General features: G+C 48.6%; 1 protein-coding gene across 1 annotated transcript in view; it reads right to left on the bottom strand.

The window, feature by feature from the left end:
- me1 (malic enzyme 1, NADP(+)-dependent, cytosolic) overlaps nt 1-15,756 on the bottom strand; it is a 117,213-nt gene extending 101,457 nt beyond the window's left edge. Inside the window, exon 1 of the mRNA XM_056286138.1 lies at nt 15,627-15,756. Within this exon, the coding sequence (XP_056142113.1) occupies nt 15,627-15,755 (129 nt within the window). The 5' untranslated portion in view covers nt 15,756. The remainder of the gene's footprint in view (nt 1-15,626) is intronic.
- Between the last annotated feature and the right edge of the window lie 1,592 nt (nt 15,757-17,348).

Genomic DNA, 17,348 nt, shown 5'->3' with positions numbered 1-17,348 from the left:
GACCTGGGACGACCTGGGGTTTGAACCCAGGACCTTCTTGCTGTGAGGCAACAGTGCTAACCACTGGGCCACCGTGTGTGTGTGTGTGTGTGTGTGTGTGTGTGTATGTGTGTATGTGTGTGCGCGCGGCACAGGGCGTGTGTGATGCGTCAGTGCAGTAATACTGGGGTAGTAGTGCTTGTAGTTAGTGCATGCTGCTTCTGCTTGCTACGCTCTGCTCTCAGCTACTGCCGCCGGCTAGCCCTCTTTGCAGGGGTGAAAAGAGGAGCCGAGTGCGTAAGTCTCCCCTGCCGGTACATAGCCTCTCTACCGCCAAGACTCCTGCAGTGCCTCCTCGTGGCCACACACGGTAACTGGGTACCTTGCGGTCCCTGGCTAAACTGTAGGGGATCTCGGAGCTACAGTGGTCCCCAGAGGTCTAATGCGCAGGCCCATGTGAAGTGGATACGCCCTGGCATTGACCAACCACTGTCCCACTGCCTTGTGGGTAAGTGTAGGACGACAAAGGCTAGGGGAGCACACCCTGAGAGAAAAGCAACGTGCATGGCGGCGCACAATAGGCGGTCCTCTGACAGACTGGCGCTCCGGCAGCCTCCTGCAGCTGTGGAAGAGTGCTGGTCATCTTGGGCCCCCCTTGCCACCAGATCCCACCCTCTCACAGTGAAGAGGTGCTGCTGGGACATGCGCACCCCCAGCGGCACTGTAAATAATCTTTTTGCGCAGGTATCCACCTCTGCCTCGGTGAGACCAGCAACCGGAATATGGATCAAAGTCTGGCGGTGATGGGGTGTCTGGTGACGGGAGCAGGTATGAATGCACTGGAAGCTCCTAATCAGACCCCTGCACGCCAGCGGCACAGGGCTATTCATGGTCGCCAGCAGCTGGGCTTGAGTGGCAGCTGCTCTCGGCAGACCCCTGTGTGTCTTAGCAGCCCTATTTAGGAGCCATACTGCTCACCCCAACTGGGGAGGGGCCTAGAAAAGGTGGCCTAAACACTGCCCACTCAAAACATCCTGGATAGGCTACCGCACCTATCGGGACATTCCACTCTGCGGTCGAAATAAAAAAAGAAAATAATTCCCTTTAAACTGGCAACATGGAACATAAGAACTCTGCTGGACGTTAATGCCGAAAGACCTCAGCGAAGGACTGCACTATTTGCAGCGGAACTCAATAGCTACAATATTGACATTGCTGCACTCAGCGAAACCAGGTTCCTGGATGAAGGCTCCCTGAAGGAGGACACCTACACCTTCTTCTGGAAGGGATACCCTGCAGGAGGACAACATCAGCATGGTGTGGGATTTGCAATAAAAAACAGCCTCCTACCAAGACTCACTGAAACACCGATTGGCATAAGTGAAAGGCTCATGTCGCTCAGGATCCCTCTGGCCAAGAAACGTTATGCCACCCTCCTCGGTGCCTATGCACCAACACTGCCATCAGAGGATGACGTAAAGGACCGCTTCTACCAGTCACTAGATGAGGCTCTCCATCATATACCCAAGGAGGACAAGATCTTTTTGCTGGGCGATTTCAATCCCAGAGTGGGGAAAGACAACAAGGTGTGGAGTGGTGTCATTGGTGGGCATGGCATTGGGAAAGTCAATTCAAATGGACTGCGCCTCCTAAGCCTCTGTGCTGAGCATGGCTTGACCATCACAAACACCCTCTTCCAATTAAAAAATAAGCACAAAACATCCTGGATGCACCCACGCTCCAAACATTGGCCTCTATTGGACTACATCATTGTGAGACGTGCTGATACAAAAGACGTCTTACTCACTCGTGCAATGAGAGGTGCTGAGTGCTGGACAGATCACCGGCTGATCATGACCAGGCTCCAGGTGGAGGTACGCCCTGCTGTTCGTCTCCAAAGGTCAGGAAAGAAGAGGCTTGACTGTACCCGGCTAGAAAAGGCTGAGGTCCAGAACAATCTCCGCCTCTCTCTGGCTGAAAACCTGGAAGACATTGAGCTTCTCTTGAGCACGGATGATTCCATTGACAGGAAATGGTCTTCCGTGAGCTCCAGACTCTACAAGGCAGCATCCCAATCCATCGGTTACAAGAGCAGAAAACACCAGGACTGGTTCAATGACAACACAGGCACAATCACTTCCATAACTTCCATACTCAAAGGCATGCATAAAGCACACAGTGCTGTCCTCAACAATCCCACATCAGCTACACTCCGGCAACAATGGCAAGCATCCAGGAGAGAGGTGCAGTCAAAATTGCGTGCCCTGCAGAATGAGTGGTGGATATCGAAGGCAAATGAAATGCAATCCCATGCCGATAGAAATGATATGCACAACTTTTATGATGCAGTGAAAACCATCTACGGCCCAAGAAACTGCTCTGTCTCCCCCCTGAAGTCTGATGATGGTACCACCCTCATAAAGGACCAGAAACTCATCACAAAAAGATGGGCAGAACATTTTGAGACTCTTTTGAACCAGCCCTCCCCAACAGATCCCTCGATCTTGGAGGAACTACCTGTCCGCCCCACCATCCAAGACCTTGACCTTCCACCAACCTTTGAAGAGGATCATTGTGCAGTTAGGTCGCTGAAAAATAACAAGACCCCTGGCCCTGACAGTATGCCTGCAGAGATTTTTAAACAGGGAGGCTACCTCTGCACCCGTGCACTTTTCCTGTTCATCTCACACGTATGGAAGAACGAAACGGTCCCTCAGCAGTGGAGGGATGCTAACATCATCTCCATATATAAAGGCAAAGGAGACAAGTCCCTCTGTGGCAACAGCCGTGGCATTTCACTACTGGCTGTTGCTGGAAAAGTCCTGGCCAAACTCATGTTACACAGGCTGGTAAAACACATCTCAGAGAAGCTGTTGCCTGAGTCACAGTGTGGGTTTAGGAGGAATAGGAGTACTGTGGACATGGTGTTCACAGCACGGCAACTCTAAGAGAAGTGTAGGGAGCAACATCAGAACCTCTTCATAGCCTTCATCGACCTGTCAAAGGCTTTCGACACAGTCAACAGGGACATCCTATGGAACATCCTCCTGAAGTTTGGCTGTCCACGAAAGTTTGTCAACATCCTTCAAAGATTTCATGTGGGGATGATGGCACGTGTGACCATTGGAGGCCAGGAATCCGAGCCCTTCAGGGTGTGCACCGGGGTACGTCAGGGGTGCATCCTTGCTCCAGTTCTCTTCAACATATTCCTCCTGTGTGTGACATTGGTGCTCCACAAGGAAATCAGGAAGGACAGTAGGGTTAATGTGGACTTCAGACTAGATGGAAACCTATTTAACATCCGTAGGCTCCAAGCGGTCACAAAAATGACATCTGAGCACATCATCAAGTTGCAGTACGCAGATGACTGTGCAGTTGTGGCCCACACATCCGAGGCACTACAAGCTACCCTTGCAGCTGCTGCAAGGGCGTATGGTAGGCTGGGGCTCTCTATAAATGTGGCAAAGTCTGAAGTAGTATGCCAGTGGGCATCTACTCCTCCATCTCATTCACCAACCTTCAACATCTCCGACAAACCACTTGCAACAGTGGAATCCTTCAAATACCTGGGCAGCTTCCTCTCTGACGACTGCAGCATCGACAGGGAGATGCAAAACCGGATTAAACAAGCGCGATCCTCTTTTGGCAGACTTAGGAGAAGGGTCTTTCAAAACAAAGACCTCAACCTCCACACCAAAATATCTGTCTACTTGGCAGTTGTCATCACGACTCTCCTCTACAGCTGTGAGGCTCGGACCCTGTACAGCCACCACCTCAGGATGCTTGAGGCCTTCCACATCAGATGCCTACAATGCATCCTGAGGATAACCTGGCGTGACCGAGTGCCCCATACTGAAATACTCCGCAAGACCAACTGCATCAGCATGGAGGCTACCGTCACCCAGCACCAACTTCGATGGCTCGGTCATGTCATCAGGATGCCAAAGGAGCGCTTACCGCGTAAAGTGCTGTATGGCCAGCTACATCTTGGCCGCCGCTTGGCAGGGGGCCAGAAAAACGGTACAAAGACCAGCTGAAGACCATCATAAAAAAGTGCGGCCTGAACCCGAGCCAGCTGGAAGACACTGCCGCCCAACGCTCCATCTGGCGGCAGCTCTGTCAACAAGGGGTGCAAAACCTCGAGAAGGACCGCGGTGATCGACGGACCAGAAGACGTCTGAAGAGACATGAAGCCAGTACCACAACTACACCCCCAGTCAGTGATTTCACGTGTTCTGTCTGCGGCAGACATTGTGGATCGCGGATTGGGCTTTACAGCCATAAGAAGACTCACAAGTGACAGAGGCAGGATTGTCATCATCGGACACGACGGACAACCTAAAGCAAGAAGCAAAAGTGTGTGTGTGTGTGTGTACACACACACACACACACACACACACACACACACACACACAATCTGTAGGCTTTGGATAAGATTTTGGCATTGGAGACCCATTTCTGTTTTAGTCTGAGTGGTAATGACCAATTATGTTTGAGTAGGCGGCAATTTCTGCAGGAACATGCTTTGGTTGCATGTTGGTAACAGTCCATGTGGGGAGCAAAAGAGGTGGAACGCATTGGCCGAAATATCGTCTGGACCTATAACACCGACAAAAATTTCAATGTGTATTGTGTGGAGAAACATTCGACTCGTGTCTACTACTTGTGAAATAATCTGGTCGTAGACATGGTCGCTCGACTCCATTCTCGCATCTCAAGTTGCTTTAATTTCCCTGATTTTTAAACAAATGTGACTACTCCATATTTTGACTAATCATCAATGTCAATCTCTCACTGAAGAGCCAAGGTTTTAATCTCTGAGATTCACTAATTGGATTTCAGTGACACAGTCAAAACATCACACGATGTCCTGAGTCAAGGCTCTGTGTGAATTTGGGTCAGCTAATCAGTCCACTGAATAGCCCTCTGGAGGTGTGCAAGGTCCAGGAGATGTAAATTGAGATGTAACCAAACATTAAAAAGGTATAGACTCCCACGGTAAACACGTCACCACTACTACTAACTGGCCTACAAACTGGCAATTCCCAATCCAAGAGTAGAGCTAAAACACTTCAAAATCACTTTAAGTAGACAGACAGACATACATCCTAAAGTATCTGAACCTGCTTAGTCCTAACTAGGGGTCGACCAATATGGTTTTTTCAGGGCTGATACCAATAAGTAATCAAGGAGACGGATAACCCATATTTGGAACCGATACACATTTGCAGTAAAAATTAAAATCTTGGGTGACAAAATTTAGAATAACACAAACTTCAATGCAAAACTTCGTTGAAATGCCTTTAGGCTTATGTTTTGTTAATTAAAAGGGAACTTTTTGACATTATCTTAAAACAAAGTGCAAGCAGTCCCCAGCAGCAAGAAAATGCGTAGTAGTCTATCAATTTTTTGCTAGTCAGCTGGCTAAATTATAGATCAACAAATGAACTTCTTGATGCTTGCTAACGCATTCAAGTTAACTCTATGATGTTACCTCCAGCTTGGTAAGGCGTCCCTACAGACACAATTGGCCATGTTTGTGGGTGGGAAGCTGAAGGTTGATATGTGTCCTGGTCGCTGCACTAGCGCCTCCTCTGGTCGGTCAGGGCACCTGTTTGAGGGGTTGAGGGGGAGGGGGAATTGTGGGAAATAGCATGATCCTCCCACATGCTATGTCCCCCTGGGGAAACGCCTCACTGTCAGGTGAAAAAAAGCAGCTGGCGTACTCTACATGTATCGGAGGAGGCATGTGGCAGTCTGCAGCCCTCCCTGGATCAGCAGAGGCGTGGAGCAGCAGAGTGGCTCAAAAGAGTGGGGTAATTGGCCGGATACAATTGGGGAAAAAAATTCCCCAAAAAAAGTTAACTCTTTGAGACTTAACACTAGCTTAGATTATTATGACCATTGGCTACCTGTCTAACTAAAATGGAAGGAGTCTCTGTATGTATGTCTGTCTGTCCTAGGGTTGCCACCGTCTATGTGGAGAAATAAGGGGTGCACCCCCCAGGTCCTACATCTCCCCCCCCAGTGATGTAATGATTTTTTTGGGAATCCCAATACACCGATACATGCGGTCTGAAGTGCTTTATTGCAAGACAAAATAACAAAAGCACTTAGAATTACAAGTGTAACAAAAATATGTGCATTATACTTTGGATTTGTAATACTGATTGGTTTGACACAAAGACTGAAACATAAACCTAACATTGTGTCCATCCCAAACAAATGGAAACCATCAGTAACTGCAAGCAACTGAGGGTGCTATTTTTAACTGTACAAGGCAACCACTAAGTTAGGCCTAATGGCAATGATGACAGCATGACGCTGACATGCAATCTCACACAGCACGCAGAGCTTGTCGGTCTGTAGCTCGCCACTGAAAATAAACTTCTCCACGCCGCCCGTATAATTGGTTTGATTTTACGTTATTTTCAGCACTTTGAAGACTTGGTGTATGTATGAAATGAAATGTACAAAAATACGACAAATCATGTCTCGAGTCATACGGGATGCATCATTCTATTTTCCAATACAGGACAATCCCATATTATAAAAGGGACAGGATTTTCTCGACAACCATTCAGCCAATCGACTTCACACTTGCCAGGTTCATGCTGAAGACCCAAAGAAGTGCAGTGTTGAATGTGAAGTTGTTTGGCTGAGTGGTTATATGTCATACCTGCTCTGCCCTCTAATGGGTTTCACTACTGGTTTACCCTTCGAGGCTCTGCCTCAGCACCTGAGACAGATCTTTTCCCTCACCACCCAGTCAAGTGGTAGGAGTCAAACAGCACCTCACCACTTATTAAACCCCAGCATCTCCACAGCGTGTCTCCCTTTTTTACTCAGCCACCTCAAGTATGGATCTGCCATTATTTTCTGTATCCGTCACCCTCCGGTGTTGCAGTTATGTCTTCTGCTACCAAGACCTGCTCCACTTAAATGTCTTCTCTGGCCAGCCACCAGGCCTGGTTCTTTTGCCTTGGTTGGCAACACCAGGAGGAAGCCGAGACCTGCCCTGCCTGCCTTGCTCTCCCCAAGGTGGAGCATGAGAACAGGCAGATGTACACCGCCACCTTCCGCCTCTCCCGCGCCAGCCAGGCACCGGCAAACAAGAAGGCAGTGGCCCACGCTAAACCTTGGAAAGAGTATAATGAGGAGGATGACCATCGTGTCTTCAAGGAAGAGGACCCGGCCTCTCTCTTCCTTAACTTGGAGCCACCAGCCATTCACTGGTACCCTCAACGATCTGCCCTTCCCGTTTTCTTTGGCTGCCAAGAGGATGGGTTCCCCACTTCTGCTGTCTCCTCCCTCCTTTGCTGCCCAGGATGACTTCACAGTCGGCCTTTGTGCCCAGCCATGTGGTAGGCCTCGTCCTTTTGTGCTATGTCCCAAGATGGCGCCCATCTTCCACTACACACAGCATGAGTGGGCCTCCCCGCTTGGTGCCAAGATCCCAGCTGTGGCTTATGTTCCCTACTGGTCCGTGGAGGTCTGGGAGTGGGACAAGGGAGTGCCTCTTATCGAGGATGCACTCAATGCCTCCTCCCTTCAGTCTCCATCTGTCCAGGTAGTCAGCTGTAACTGCCCAACGAACGTGACCAGTTGACGGCCATCCTTCTAGACTGCAGCTATGCCGGTGCCTCCCAGATGGTGGCACTGGTAGCGATTTAGCGTTTCTGACTGGGTCGCTTGACAAGCTCACTCACTAGCGGTCCGAGCTGTTTGCAACGGAGATTACCGATGTCCTGACGACTGCCACTGCCATTTTCTGGATGTCCTAGGCCTTTACCATGATTGGTAGCCGTGTCATGGGTTCTACACAGGTGGGGGAACAGGCATCTCTGGCTGGGCCGGTTGTCTTTAAATGAGTGCGAGTGGTGCCTCCTTCTCAATACACCCTTCTCTTGTGACTCCCTCTTTGGTCCAAACATCCAGGTCTTCGCTGACAAGCTGGAAACAGCCTGGAAGGCTTCGGAGCAGCTGGGCTCCCATCTTCATCCCCAGCACCCCCCTCCAGGTCTCATCATTGCTGCTTTTCTGAGGACAGGCCCCGCGACTGCTGCGAGGGGAGGGATGGTGCAGGTAGGCCTATTCTAACTCTCCCTGCCAAACCAATTGCGTTGCAGCTCACAGCGCCCCACTCAACATGGGTGAAGCTGTCTGGCTCTCTCCCTCCCTCTGGCTAGGCAGAACTCTGAGGATGGGCTATGCACTACAGTTCTGCCGTAATCCTCCTCCTTTCAGCAGCTTTCTTCAGACCTCACTCTCCACTCCCGCCGAGTGCGTGGCATTGGAGGAGAAAATAGCTGCACTTCTCTGCAAGGAAGCCATAAAGACTGTTCCCCAGTCAGAGGTGCAGAAGGTTCTCTTTTCCCCTTATTTCCTGGTCCCCCCCCCAAAAAAAAAAATCAGGGGGCGTGAGACCAATTTTGAATCTGCGCATCCTGAATGGCTACATTGCTTGGAGACCATTTTGAATGCTGACAGTCAAGCTGCTGTTGGGAGTACATCCGGCCAGGTGACTGAATGACTTCCATAGATGTGACTGATGCATATTTCCACATCCCCATTCTGCCGCATCACAGGAAATTCCTGCATTTCCTGATGGGAGGACTGATCTATCAATACACCCGTCTCCGGTTCAGTTACTCCCTGGCTCCATGCACGTTCTCCAAATGTGTGGAGATAGGGCTGGAGCCACTCAGGGTGAAAATCTTGACATATCGATAACTGGCTGATTCTCACCACATCACGGCTGAAAGCAGAAGCCCATACAGCTCTGGTCATTCATCACATCATGTAGCTGGGCTTCACTATCAACCCCACCAAAAGTGCCCTTCAGCCAAGCTAGCAGAGGCCATACCTCAATCTGCTTTTGGACTCCCATGCTATAACGGTGCGCCTGTCAGAGGAGCATGTGGTAGTGTTGTTGCGGCTGACTTGAAGTGTTCTTATCATCTATCGCAGTGTTGGCAGGGAGTGGCCCATCTCTCTTTGGGATGATTTCAGCAGCTCACTCAATGGTGCGCCTGGGGCCACTGCACATGAGAAACCTGAAACATTGGTTCACACAGCTGCAGCTGACCCCAATTGGAGACAAACAGTGAGAGCTCCACTTCCCCGCACTGGCGCAAAGAGATGTGACATTTTAGGACTCACCCAGCTGTCTCTGCGAGGGAGTTCCACTGAGGTGTGTCTCCTACTACATTCAGGTCTTCACAGATGCCTCCCCAGAAAGCTGGGAGGGACCCTTGGCCAGGCCAGTATGGGGGGCACGTGGTCTCGTGCTCCTCGCCACATATACCTTCTGGAGCTCACAGCAGTCCAGTAGGTGCTTCACCACTTTGCTCCTCACCTGAGAGGAAACCAGGTCATGGTGAGGTCAGACTGCACCATGGTGGTGGCTTACTTGAACAGACAAGGGGGCATCACATCCCCAGCCCTGCGCAGGATGACGGTCTCCATCCTGATGTGGGCAGATGGCCATCTCCGCTCCTTGAAAGCCCGCCATGTTCTGGAGTCTTTCAATGTGGGGGTAGACAGGATGCCCAGAGAGGGCCTGCTCTAGCAGAAATGGAGTCGCTCCCCAGACATAGCCGACCAAATCTGGTGCCAGTTCAGGCAACCAGTGTCTGGCCTGTTTGCAAGCAGGCACCACACCAAGTGCCCCCTGTGGTTTCCTCTGAGAGCAACCAATACCCCCCTGTTTGAGGTAGATGTGTTAGCTCACCAAGCGTGGCCTCCCGGACTGCTGTATGCATTTATGCCCCTGCAGCCGATGATGCAGTTGCTTCACAGGATTTGCATGCAACATCTATCAGTGATAGTTGTGGTGCCGGAGAGCCCGGGCACCAGCTGGTTTCTGGACCTAGTTCAAATTATGGTTGCGGGTCTGTGGCCGGTCCTGGACCTGCAACAGGTAGAGGGTCCAATCTTCTCATGTCCAGCTTTTGGATGGCGCCTCACGGTTTGGAAGTTGAGAGGATGACGTCGTTCAACATGGGCCTCACTGAGGTGGTGGTCGCAACTATTCAGAATGCCTGTGCCTCTCCCACCTCCAGGGCTTATTCTACATGCTGTTGGGTTTCTGCAGTCCACACTCCTGCCCTTTACAGAATGTTCTGCACCTCTTACAGGAAATGTTTTGATGGTGGCTTCGCTGCTTCCAACTTGGGGGTGTTTGCAGAAATGATGACAGCAGGCCATGATGGGTTTGGCCTCTTCACAATCAGTAGCCCCCCCTTGGTCAAGTGCTCCCTGATAGGGGGGGGGGTCCGTAGGCTGAGGCCCCCTAGTCCAGGGGTGGGCAATCTTATCCAGAAAGGGCCAGTGTGTGTGAAGGTTTTTGTTCCAACCAAGCAGTTACACACCTGATCCCACTAATCAACCAGTAGAGTCTTTGCTGAGGAACTTGATTAGGAGACACAGGTGTGTAATTGCTTGGTTGGAACAAAAACCTTCACCCACGTCGGCCATTTCTGGATAAGATTACCCACCCCTGCCCTAGTCGATGCCTTGTTCCTCAGTGGGACCTGCAGACGGTTCTGGACAGGTTGGCTGGCCTGCCATTTGAGCCGCTTAGCCAGGCAGATTTGGAGTTTTTATCTATGAAGATGGCTACTCTCTTGGCTCTTACTTTGGCCAAGAGAGCGGGGATCTGTGTGCCTTGTCGGTACATCCCACCTTTATGTCTGTCAGTGATGACAAGGAATCCTGGGAACTGCGCCCCAAGCCGTCCTTCCAGCCGAAGGTCATCACCTCCTCATTCAGGTCGAGGGTCATCCATCTGAGACTGTTCTTTCCTCCTCCGCACGCTGACAAGGAGGAGGGGGAGAGCCTCCACACCCTGTGTCCGCTGAGGTCACTTTGTTGTTATGTGGTGCGCTCAGCGGTGGTAAGGAAATCTTATCGACTGTTCGTCTGCCATGGCGGTCGGGCTCAGGGGGCTCCTCTGTCAGCACAATGGCTTGCCACTGGGTTTGTGATGCAATCCGCAAGAGATACGATGCTATGGGTCACCCCACCCCTGTGGGCCTCAGGGCACACTTTACTAGGGGCACTGCATCCTCGATGGCACTTTTCAGGGGACTGTCAGTGTAAGACATCTGCTTGGGGGCTTCTCAGTCTTCCACTTCAATCTTAGTATGGGGTACCAAGTCAGCAGTCATATCCCTGATATATGACTTCTGACTCGGTACCCCATGTGGTGTTTGGTGCACGATCAAGGGGGGTCTCTTCCCTAGTCGACTGACAAGTCGGCTGTGCCACGCCCTCGGCGGTTGTTGCAGTAAGGTACGAAACCTTCAGGTGGGGCAGTGCTCGACCGTTTGACTGCTGTTGTGGTGCAGTATGGTATGAGATCCTCAGAGGGGACAGTAGTTGACCGTTGGACTGCTGCTGTACAGGGTTTTATGTTGGCTGCTGTCTGACTCGTGTCAGTCAGGCCCAGTTAGAAGTACATTTATGTCAAAAGGTCTTCCCCTTAGGTGTAAACCAATAGCGAAGCCCGTTAGAAGGTGGAGCACATACGACATAGAAATAGTTGTTACTTTGGATGTAATAATAATAATAATAATAAGAGATTACATTTATATAGCACTTTATCTTGATACCCAAAGTGCTTCATAGCGAAGGGGGGAAACTCACCTCAGCAACCACCAATGTGTAGCACCCACCCGGGTGATGCACAAACAGCAACAATTTTGCACCAGAACGTTCAACACACATCAGCTTGAGGTGGAAAGGGAGGAATCATTGAGCGAATTACACGGGGGGATGATTAGGTGGCCAGATGGAGAGAGCCTGGTATGTCCATAGCCCTCTAACCTCTAGCCCAGCTGGCCCCAGTCTTTGTTGCTGAGTTCGAAGAGAGACAAGCTGTGGAGACGCTGGGGTTTTATAGGTGGTGGAGCGCTGTGTGGCTCTTACCACTTGATTGGGTGGTGAGGGAAAACATCTGTCTCAGGTGCTGAGGCGGAGCCTCAAAGGATAAAGCAATAGTGAAGCCCATTAGAGGCCTACGCACATACTTATAGAACTGGAGTACATCCAGGGTAACTACTATTTCTCAAGAAAGCTGCAAGCAGTAAAGTTTCTAGCAAAGTTAGTCATAATGAATTCTGCTTCTTCACTTTTCATGGAGTCAGCGAGCAGAAACACGAACAGCGCCACTCTGCCATTGCAACCTATACTATGATCGGAGGAGGGGGGGGGTACCTTCATTTTCCTTCTTTTTCACTTCCCATGGAGTCAACGAGCGGAAACACGAACAGCGCCACTCTGTCATTGCAACCCACACTGTGGTTGGAGAGGGGATTACACTGGTATTCCTTTGCATGTAGAGTATGAAGTTGTTTGGATGAGCAGGCACTGCAAGAGTAACATGTAAAAACACCAACTCATACGGGCGAGTAATGTTACGTTCGCAATATGGTAGCTAAAATAAGTTCCAGTTGCCCTGGCACCAATGCTACTCAAAGATATAGTTATTGTTACATAAATAAACTATTATTTCATTATAGTCAACTGTATATCACTGCAACAAAGTGAATTATCTGGGCATTTTCCGTGGTGTAACCGGTAAACTGGGCAGGCTCATAGAAATAGATCATAATATTGTGGTGTTTTTGCAAATTCAGCGTAGAGGATTGTGATGTTTATTGCAACTTCGGCAATATCTGCTGCCTTACCTTCGAAACACAGTTCCACTCACACGTTCCTCTATCTATCTGTGACATACTAGCCTTCAGTATTGATAGGCTATTACTCATGACATGTAACCAATCAGTGATGTGAACGGGACATTGCTTAAGACTAAAGAGTGGTGACTACAGACAGAGAGGCAGCTGCATCGGAGCCAAAGTAGTGCATTTTTAAATTAATTCATTTTATCGGCAATCGCATAAAAAAAAGATTCTGATAATCGTAAAAATGCTGAATATCAGCTCTGATCGGCCAAGCCGATAATCGGTCGACCCCTAGTCATAACCCTTGGACTTCGTTACATGACATCGCCAGACACACACACACCTAGGGGCAATTTAGTATGGCCGATTCACCTGACCTGCATGTCTTTGGACTGTGGGAGGAAACCAGAGCACCCGGAGGAAACCCACGCAGACACGGGGAGAACATACAAACGTCACACAGAGGACGACCCCCAAGGTTGGACTACCCCGGAGCTCGAACCCAGAACCTTTTTGCTGTGAGGCGAACGTGCTAACCACTGCGCCACCGTACCGCCCCCTCCAAAAACATACAGAGAGAACGAAGCAAAAAAAAAAAAAAAAAAAAAACCAGCCAACAACACAGTCCACCCAGTGCAACACCATCCAAAAACTCCACCGTCCAGAGAACGAACGCCAGCCAGGAAGACTGTCGGAACTGCCGGTCTGTATGGGCTAGCAATTAGCCTAGCCTGCCCCACCTCCCGTCAGACCGCCCTTGGTGTTTCCCCCTCTGGCGCAGCTCCAGGCAGCGCTGTGGTCCCTGGGCCTATCAGATGCTGCAGTCTGCAGCAACGCCAGCTCTCCAGCCAGACACCCTCGACGCACCTCTACACGACGACACAAACGCAGAAGCAGACAAACACACTGCACAGTCGACGCTAGGTGAGACCGCCGCCAGACCGCCCTGGGGTTTCCTCTCGGGCAGGGTCGTGGGCTAGCAGTTAGCTTAGCATGCCCCGCAGCAGACCAGCTCTCTCAGCCGATCCAGCGCCAGCTCTCCCAGCCAAATGAAATCGGTGATTAAAATAAAAACCTAACACGATGATGCAAACTTAGACGCAGATGTGGACAGAGACACTGCATAATCTGCACTGAGTTAGGCCGCCGCAAACGCGAGTCTGCCCCGCCATTTTCCCACACCGGAGGTGTGTCACCATAGCGGATTTTGTTGTTTGCATTGGAACCCTGTGAGGGCACAGCATCAATTGCGGCGATTGTTAACCCGGGCCTCGACCGATCCGGTATAGTCTTTGTAAGATCCGTCAAAGACTAGGGAGACGCTATTTGTTAACGAACTTTTACTGAACATATTAGGGAAAACAGTATACATACCTTGAGCAAGTGGCAGAGACATTGGCGCCATTACACTCTGCAACCTACTTCCTGCTCCGCGATAAGTGCGAGTATAACATAACTCCGTGCGCATTAACATGAACACCCATTACGCTACAGTATTGTCAGTCCGCATACTGATTTGACGTAATTTTACATCGGATGCCCTTCCTGACACAACCACTAACCCTATGGACGGGGGCACAGGTAAAGCGCTGGATGACGCCATCCCAGTATCATGGACTTGCGTCCATCAATGTCACCATGCGCCCATGCCTGTCGCCATTTAGAGAGCCTTTTGCGGAGACTGTGGTGTTAAAATGCTGACTTACTAACTTATCAGTTAAAGCTGACCCCTCTGGCATCTGCATATCAATTAGGGACACCTTTTACTGAAGACCAACTATCCTGCTGATACTCAGTAAGAGAGAACAAAAGGCCTTTTAACAGCCATAATAAGAACAAGAGAGTAGAACAAAAGCTTCCCAAGATTTTTGAGGATAATAACATGTTTCGTTATTTTGGCTGAGCACAAAATGAAACAGTGCTGAACATATACGTTAAATCTATTCTGAAATGTGCAGATTTCTGTATTTTTTATCGTTCTGTTATAGATAACAATGTAAATGCAACCTGGCTAATACATTAGACAATAAGACATGTCATTAGCAAATAATAATATATTTACCTTGCTCTATCCTTTGCAGAAAATAAGTCAGATAGGCGCCCCTGAGGGGGGGAGACATAGTTTAAATGTACTTTGAGCATCCTGACGATCACTGAGCGAGAGAGCGTCACCTTACCTAAAGGTATGTACGCTATGCTGGCACACTAGTGTGACACATATGAATGGAACCTGAATTCAGCCATTTCTTTTGATGGTCAATCAGCACCACGGACAGAGGCTGGTGACCTGCGGGCCTCATATCACGCAGAAAACACTGGAATGTCAAAAGGCTGTCACAGGCTCATTGTTGGGGGGGGGGAAACACAAGCTACACAACTGACACACAACTGGAAAATTACAACAACATCAAAAAGAAGTCAACTCGAAGTCTACCTAATTTCCTCATGAGATATGTGAATCAGGAAATTACTCAGCACTATGTAACTCAGCTCTGGGTCAAGTTCCTCATTTCCCTTTCCCTGCTTTCCCTTTCCTCATTTCCAACGAGGAAGAAACTGAAAGCAAAATTTAGTCCATGGAACAGTTAAAACGTTTCAAGTCATTTAATGTTTACGTTGTCTCCGGTGAACTACATAGTAAAGGTACAGCGGGCTGTCATAATACGCTGAATGAGTTAGGGAGTTAGGGCTTGCGTGTCCATTCATCCATTCGTGGGTAGCAGACAATGAAAAAAAATACATCTAGAGAGAGCCAGACAGGCGGAACAACCGGTTAGAAAGACAAGAGACTTTCTGACAAGTGGCGTTTGGTCCCTTTAAATCTAAAAATAGGCGGCTCTAAAGCCGATACCGTACCTCTGGCCCTGCGGACAGTTCGGTAACGTCCTCGTATTTTTTTCAAAACACGTCAAGACCAATACTACGACAGCTCGTTTTTTGATTTTTTCCCCTGCTAACCTTGTTCAGGTGGGGGTTGCGGGTAACGTCATATCCCCTCTTCTTGGTGTAAACGAAGGCTTTGCTTTGGTCTTCGGATTTACGCATCTCCGTCTCCACGGACTCCCGCCTGGCCAGACCGTGTGCCATGTTGCCTCCACCTCTTTAAATAGAGCCAACGGTGAACTGTCGTGAACTCGACTAGTGGACGCTGTGACCGTTGCTACGCAACAGGGTCGCGCCGGTAACGTCTGCTGATAAGTCCCGTCATCAACACATCTGTTTCTGCTAGATAATCAACCGTAGAAGCGGGGGGGGGGGTAAATTTAAGTAGGTCAAATAATTCATTGATTCATCTGTTTATCCCTGCCAAATTCAAAGTTAAAAAAAAAGTATTCGAATTCTTAATTAAGTACATGTTTTTGTTTTTTTTGTTTTTTTTGTGTTCATGCATTTAATTGTGGATACACATCTGTGTGTTAACGTATGTTTTACTATTTGGTGTAACTGGAGTCTTTTGAGTCTTCTGGCTACTTGTTTTTAAAGTCCTCCTGTCCCTTCAACACCATCTCTCCGTTTGGTCCTGGCTGGAGAGCAGGTTACACGGTACTAGCACATGTTCCTGTCATTAATAAATTCTTTACCCTCATCCTTATTCTTGTCAGTTTTTTCCTTTCATGTTGTGGTTAACTGTTTGGGTCAAAACCTTTACATTTTAATATGAATTCCAACTGCTCCCTTTTGATTAGCCATGCTTTTTTTTGTTTTTGTTTTTTTGTAGAAACCCGACTCTATGGCCCATCCAAAACATTATAACATAATGTCTGTCCCGTTGTAAGAAGTGGTTCTTTTATTGTTTTTGTTTTTGTTGTTGTTGTTGTTGTTTTATGGTATGAAACCAAGGTTAAGCCATAGCCTTCACACTTTTATGTCTGAGAGGTTATGCAGGCTTGGATAAGAAGGAGTGCACCCATGGTGTCTGACACAGGAATATTCTAGCACTCTGTAGAGTGAGAGAAAGGTGATTCCTCTGTCTGTATTCTATATTCAGAATGCCTGTGTACTGATGAAGCGATTCCCTGACTTTACATTATATTTAGCCCCAAATATGGCTGACCTTGAACTTTAGACTGACCCTTATGTTGTACAGTTTGGATTAATGTCATTTGGCAAAAGAAGACACAGAGAGATTTCACATTTGCTCCTATACAATAGGATGGGTTAAATTCAGAGAATAAGCATACAATTCATTGTAAGAATATAATGACAAAATAAAGTGGCTTTCTTTCTTTACTTTTCTAACAGCAACGGCAGGACTGTTCAGAGCTGTTCTTTATGACAAAGGCTCCTTATCTATGAATCTGTGTCACAGAGATAAAGGGAGGTTACTCTGGGTGCATATATGCCTGACATATATAACTTTATGATGACCTTGAGTTTGATTGTGAGAGTCATGCCCACTGTGTGGGGATGGTCAAGTAGAAATAAGACTCATTTTGACTAATAGATCCACAAGCAAATAGTCAGATGTTGCACTGATTTACTGTGATTGCAGACACATTAGCGGACTACCTTTCTCCTTTTAGTCTTGAGTCAGTATCATAAACTAATCATGATACTGTGGGAATTACGTAAACTATAGGTGTCTGCATGAGACAAACTATCTTACAGATGTTAGGATACAATAGAATCCAATGGCTGCAAAAAAAACATGGGGACATCTTGGACCTCTCATGGTCACCT

Source organism: Lampris incognitus, chromosome 9, assembly GCF_029633865.1.
Source record: "Lampris incognitus isolate fLamInc1 chromosome 9, fLamInc1.hap2, whole genome shotgun sequence".
NCBI lineage: Eukaryota > Metazoa > Chordata > Actinopteri > Lampriformes > Lampridae > Lampris > Lampris incognitus.
This window is presented reverse-complemented; position numbering and strand designations above follow the sequence as displayed.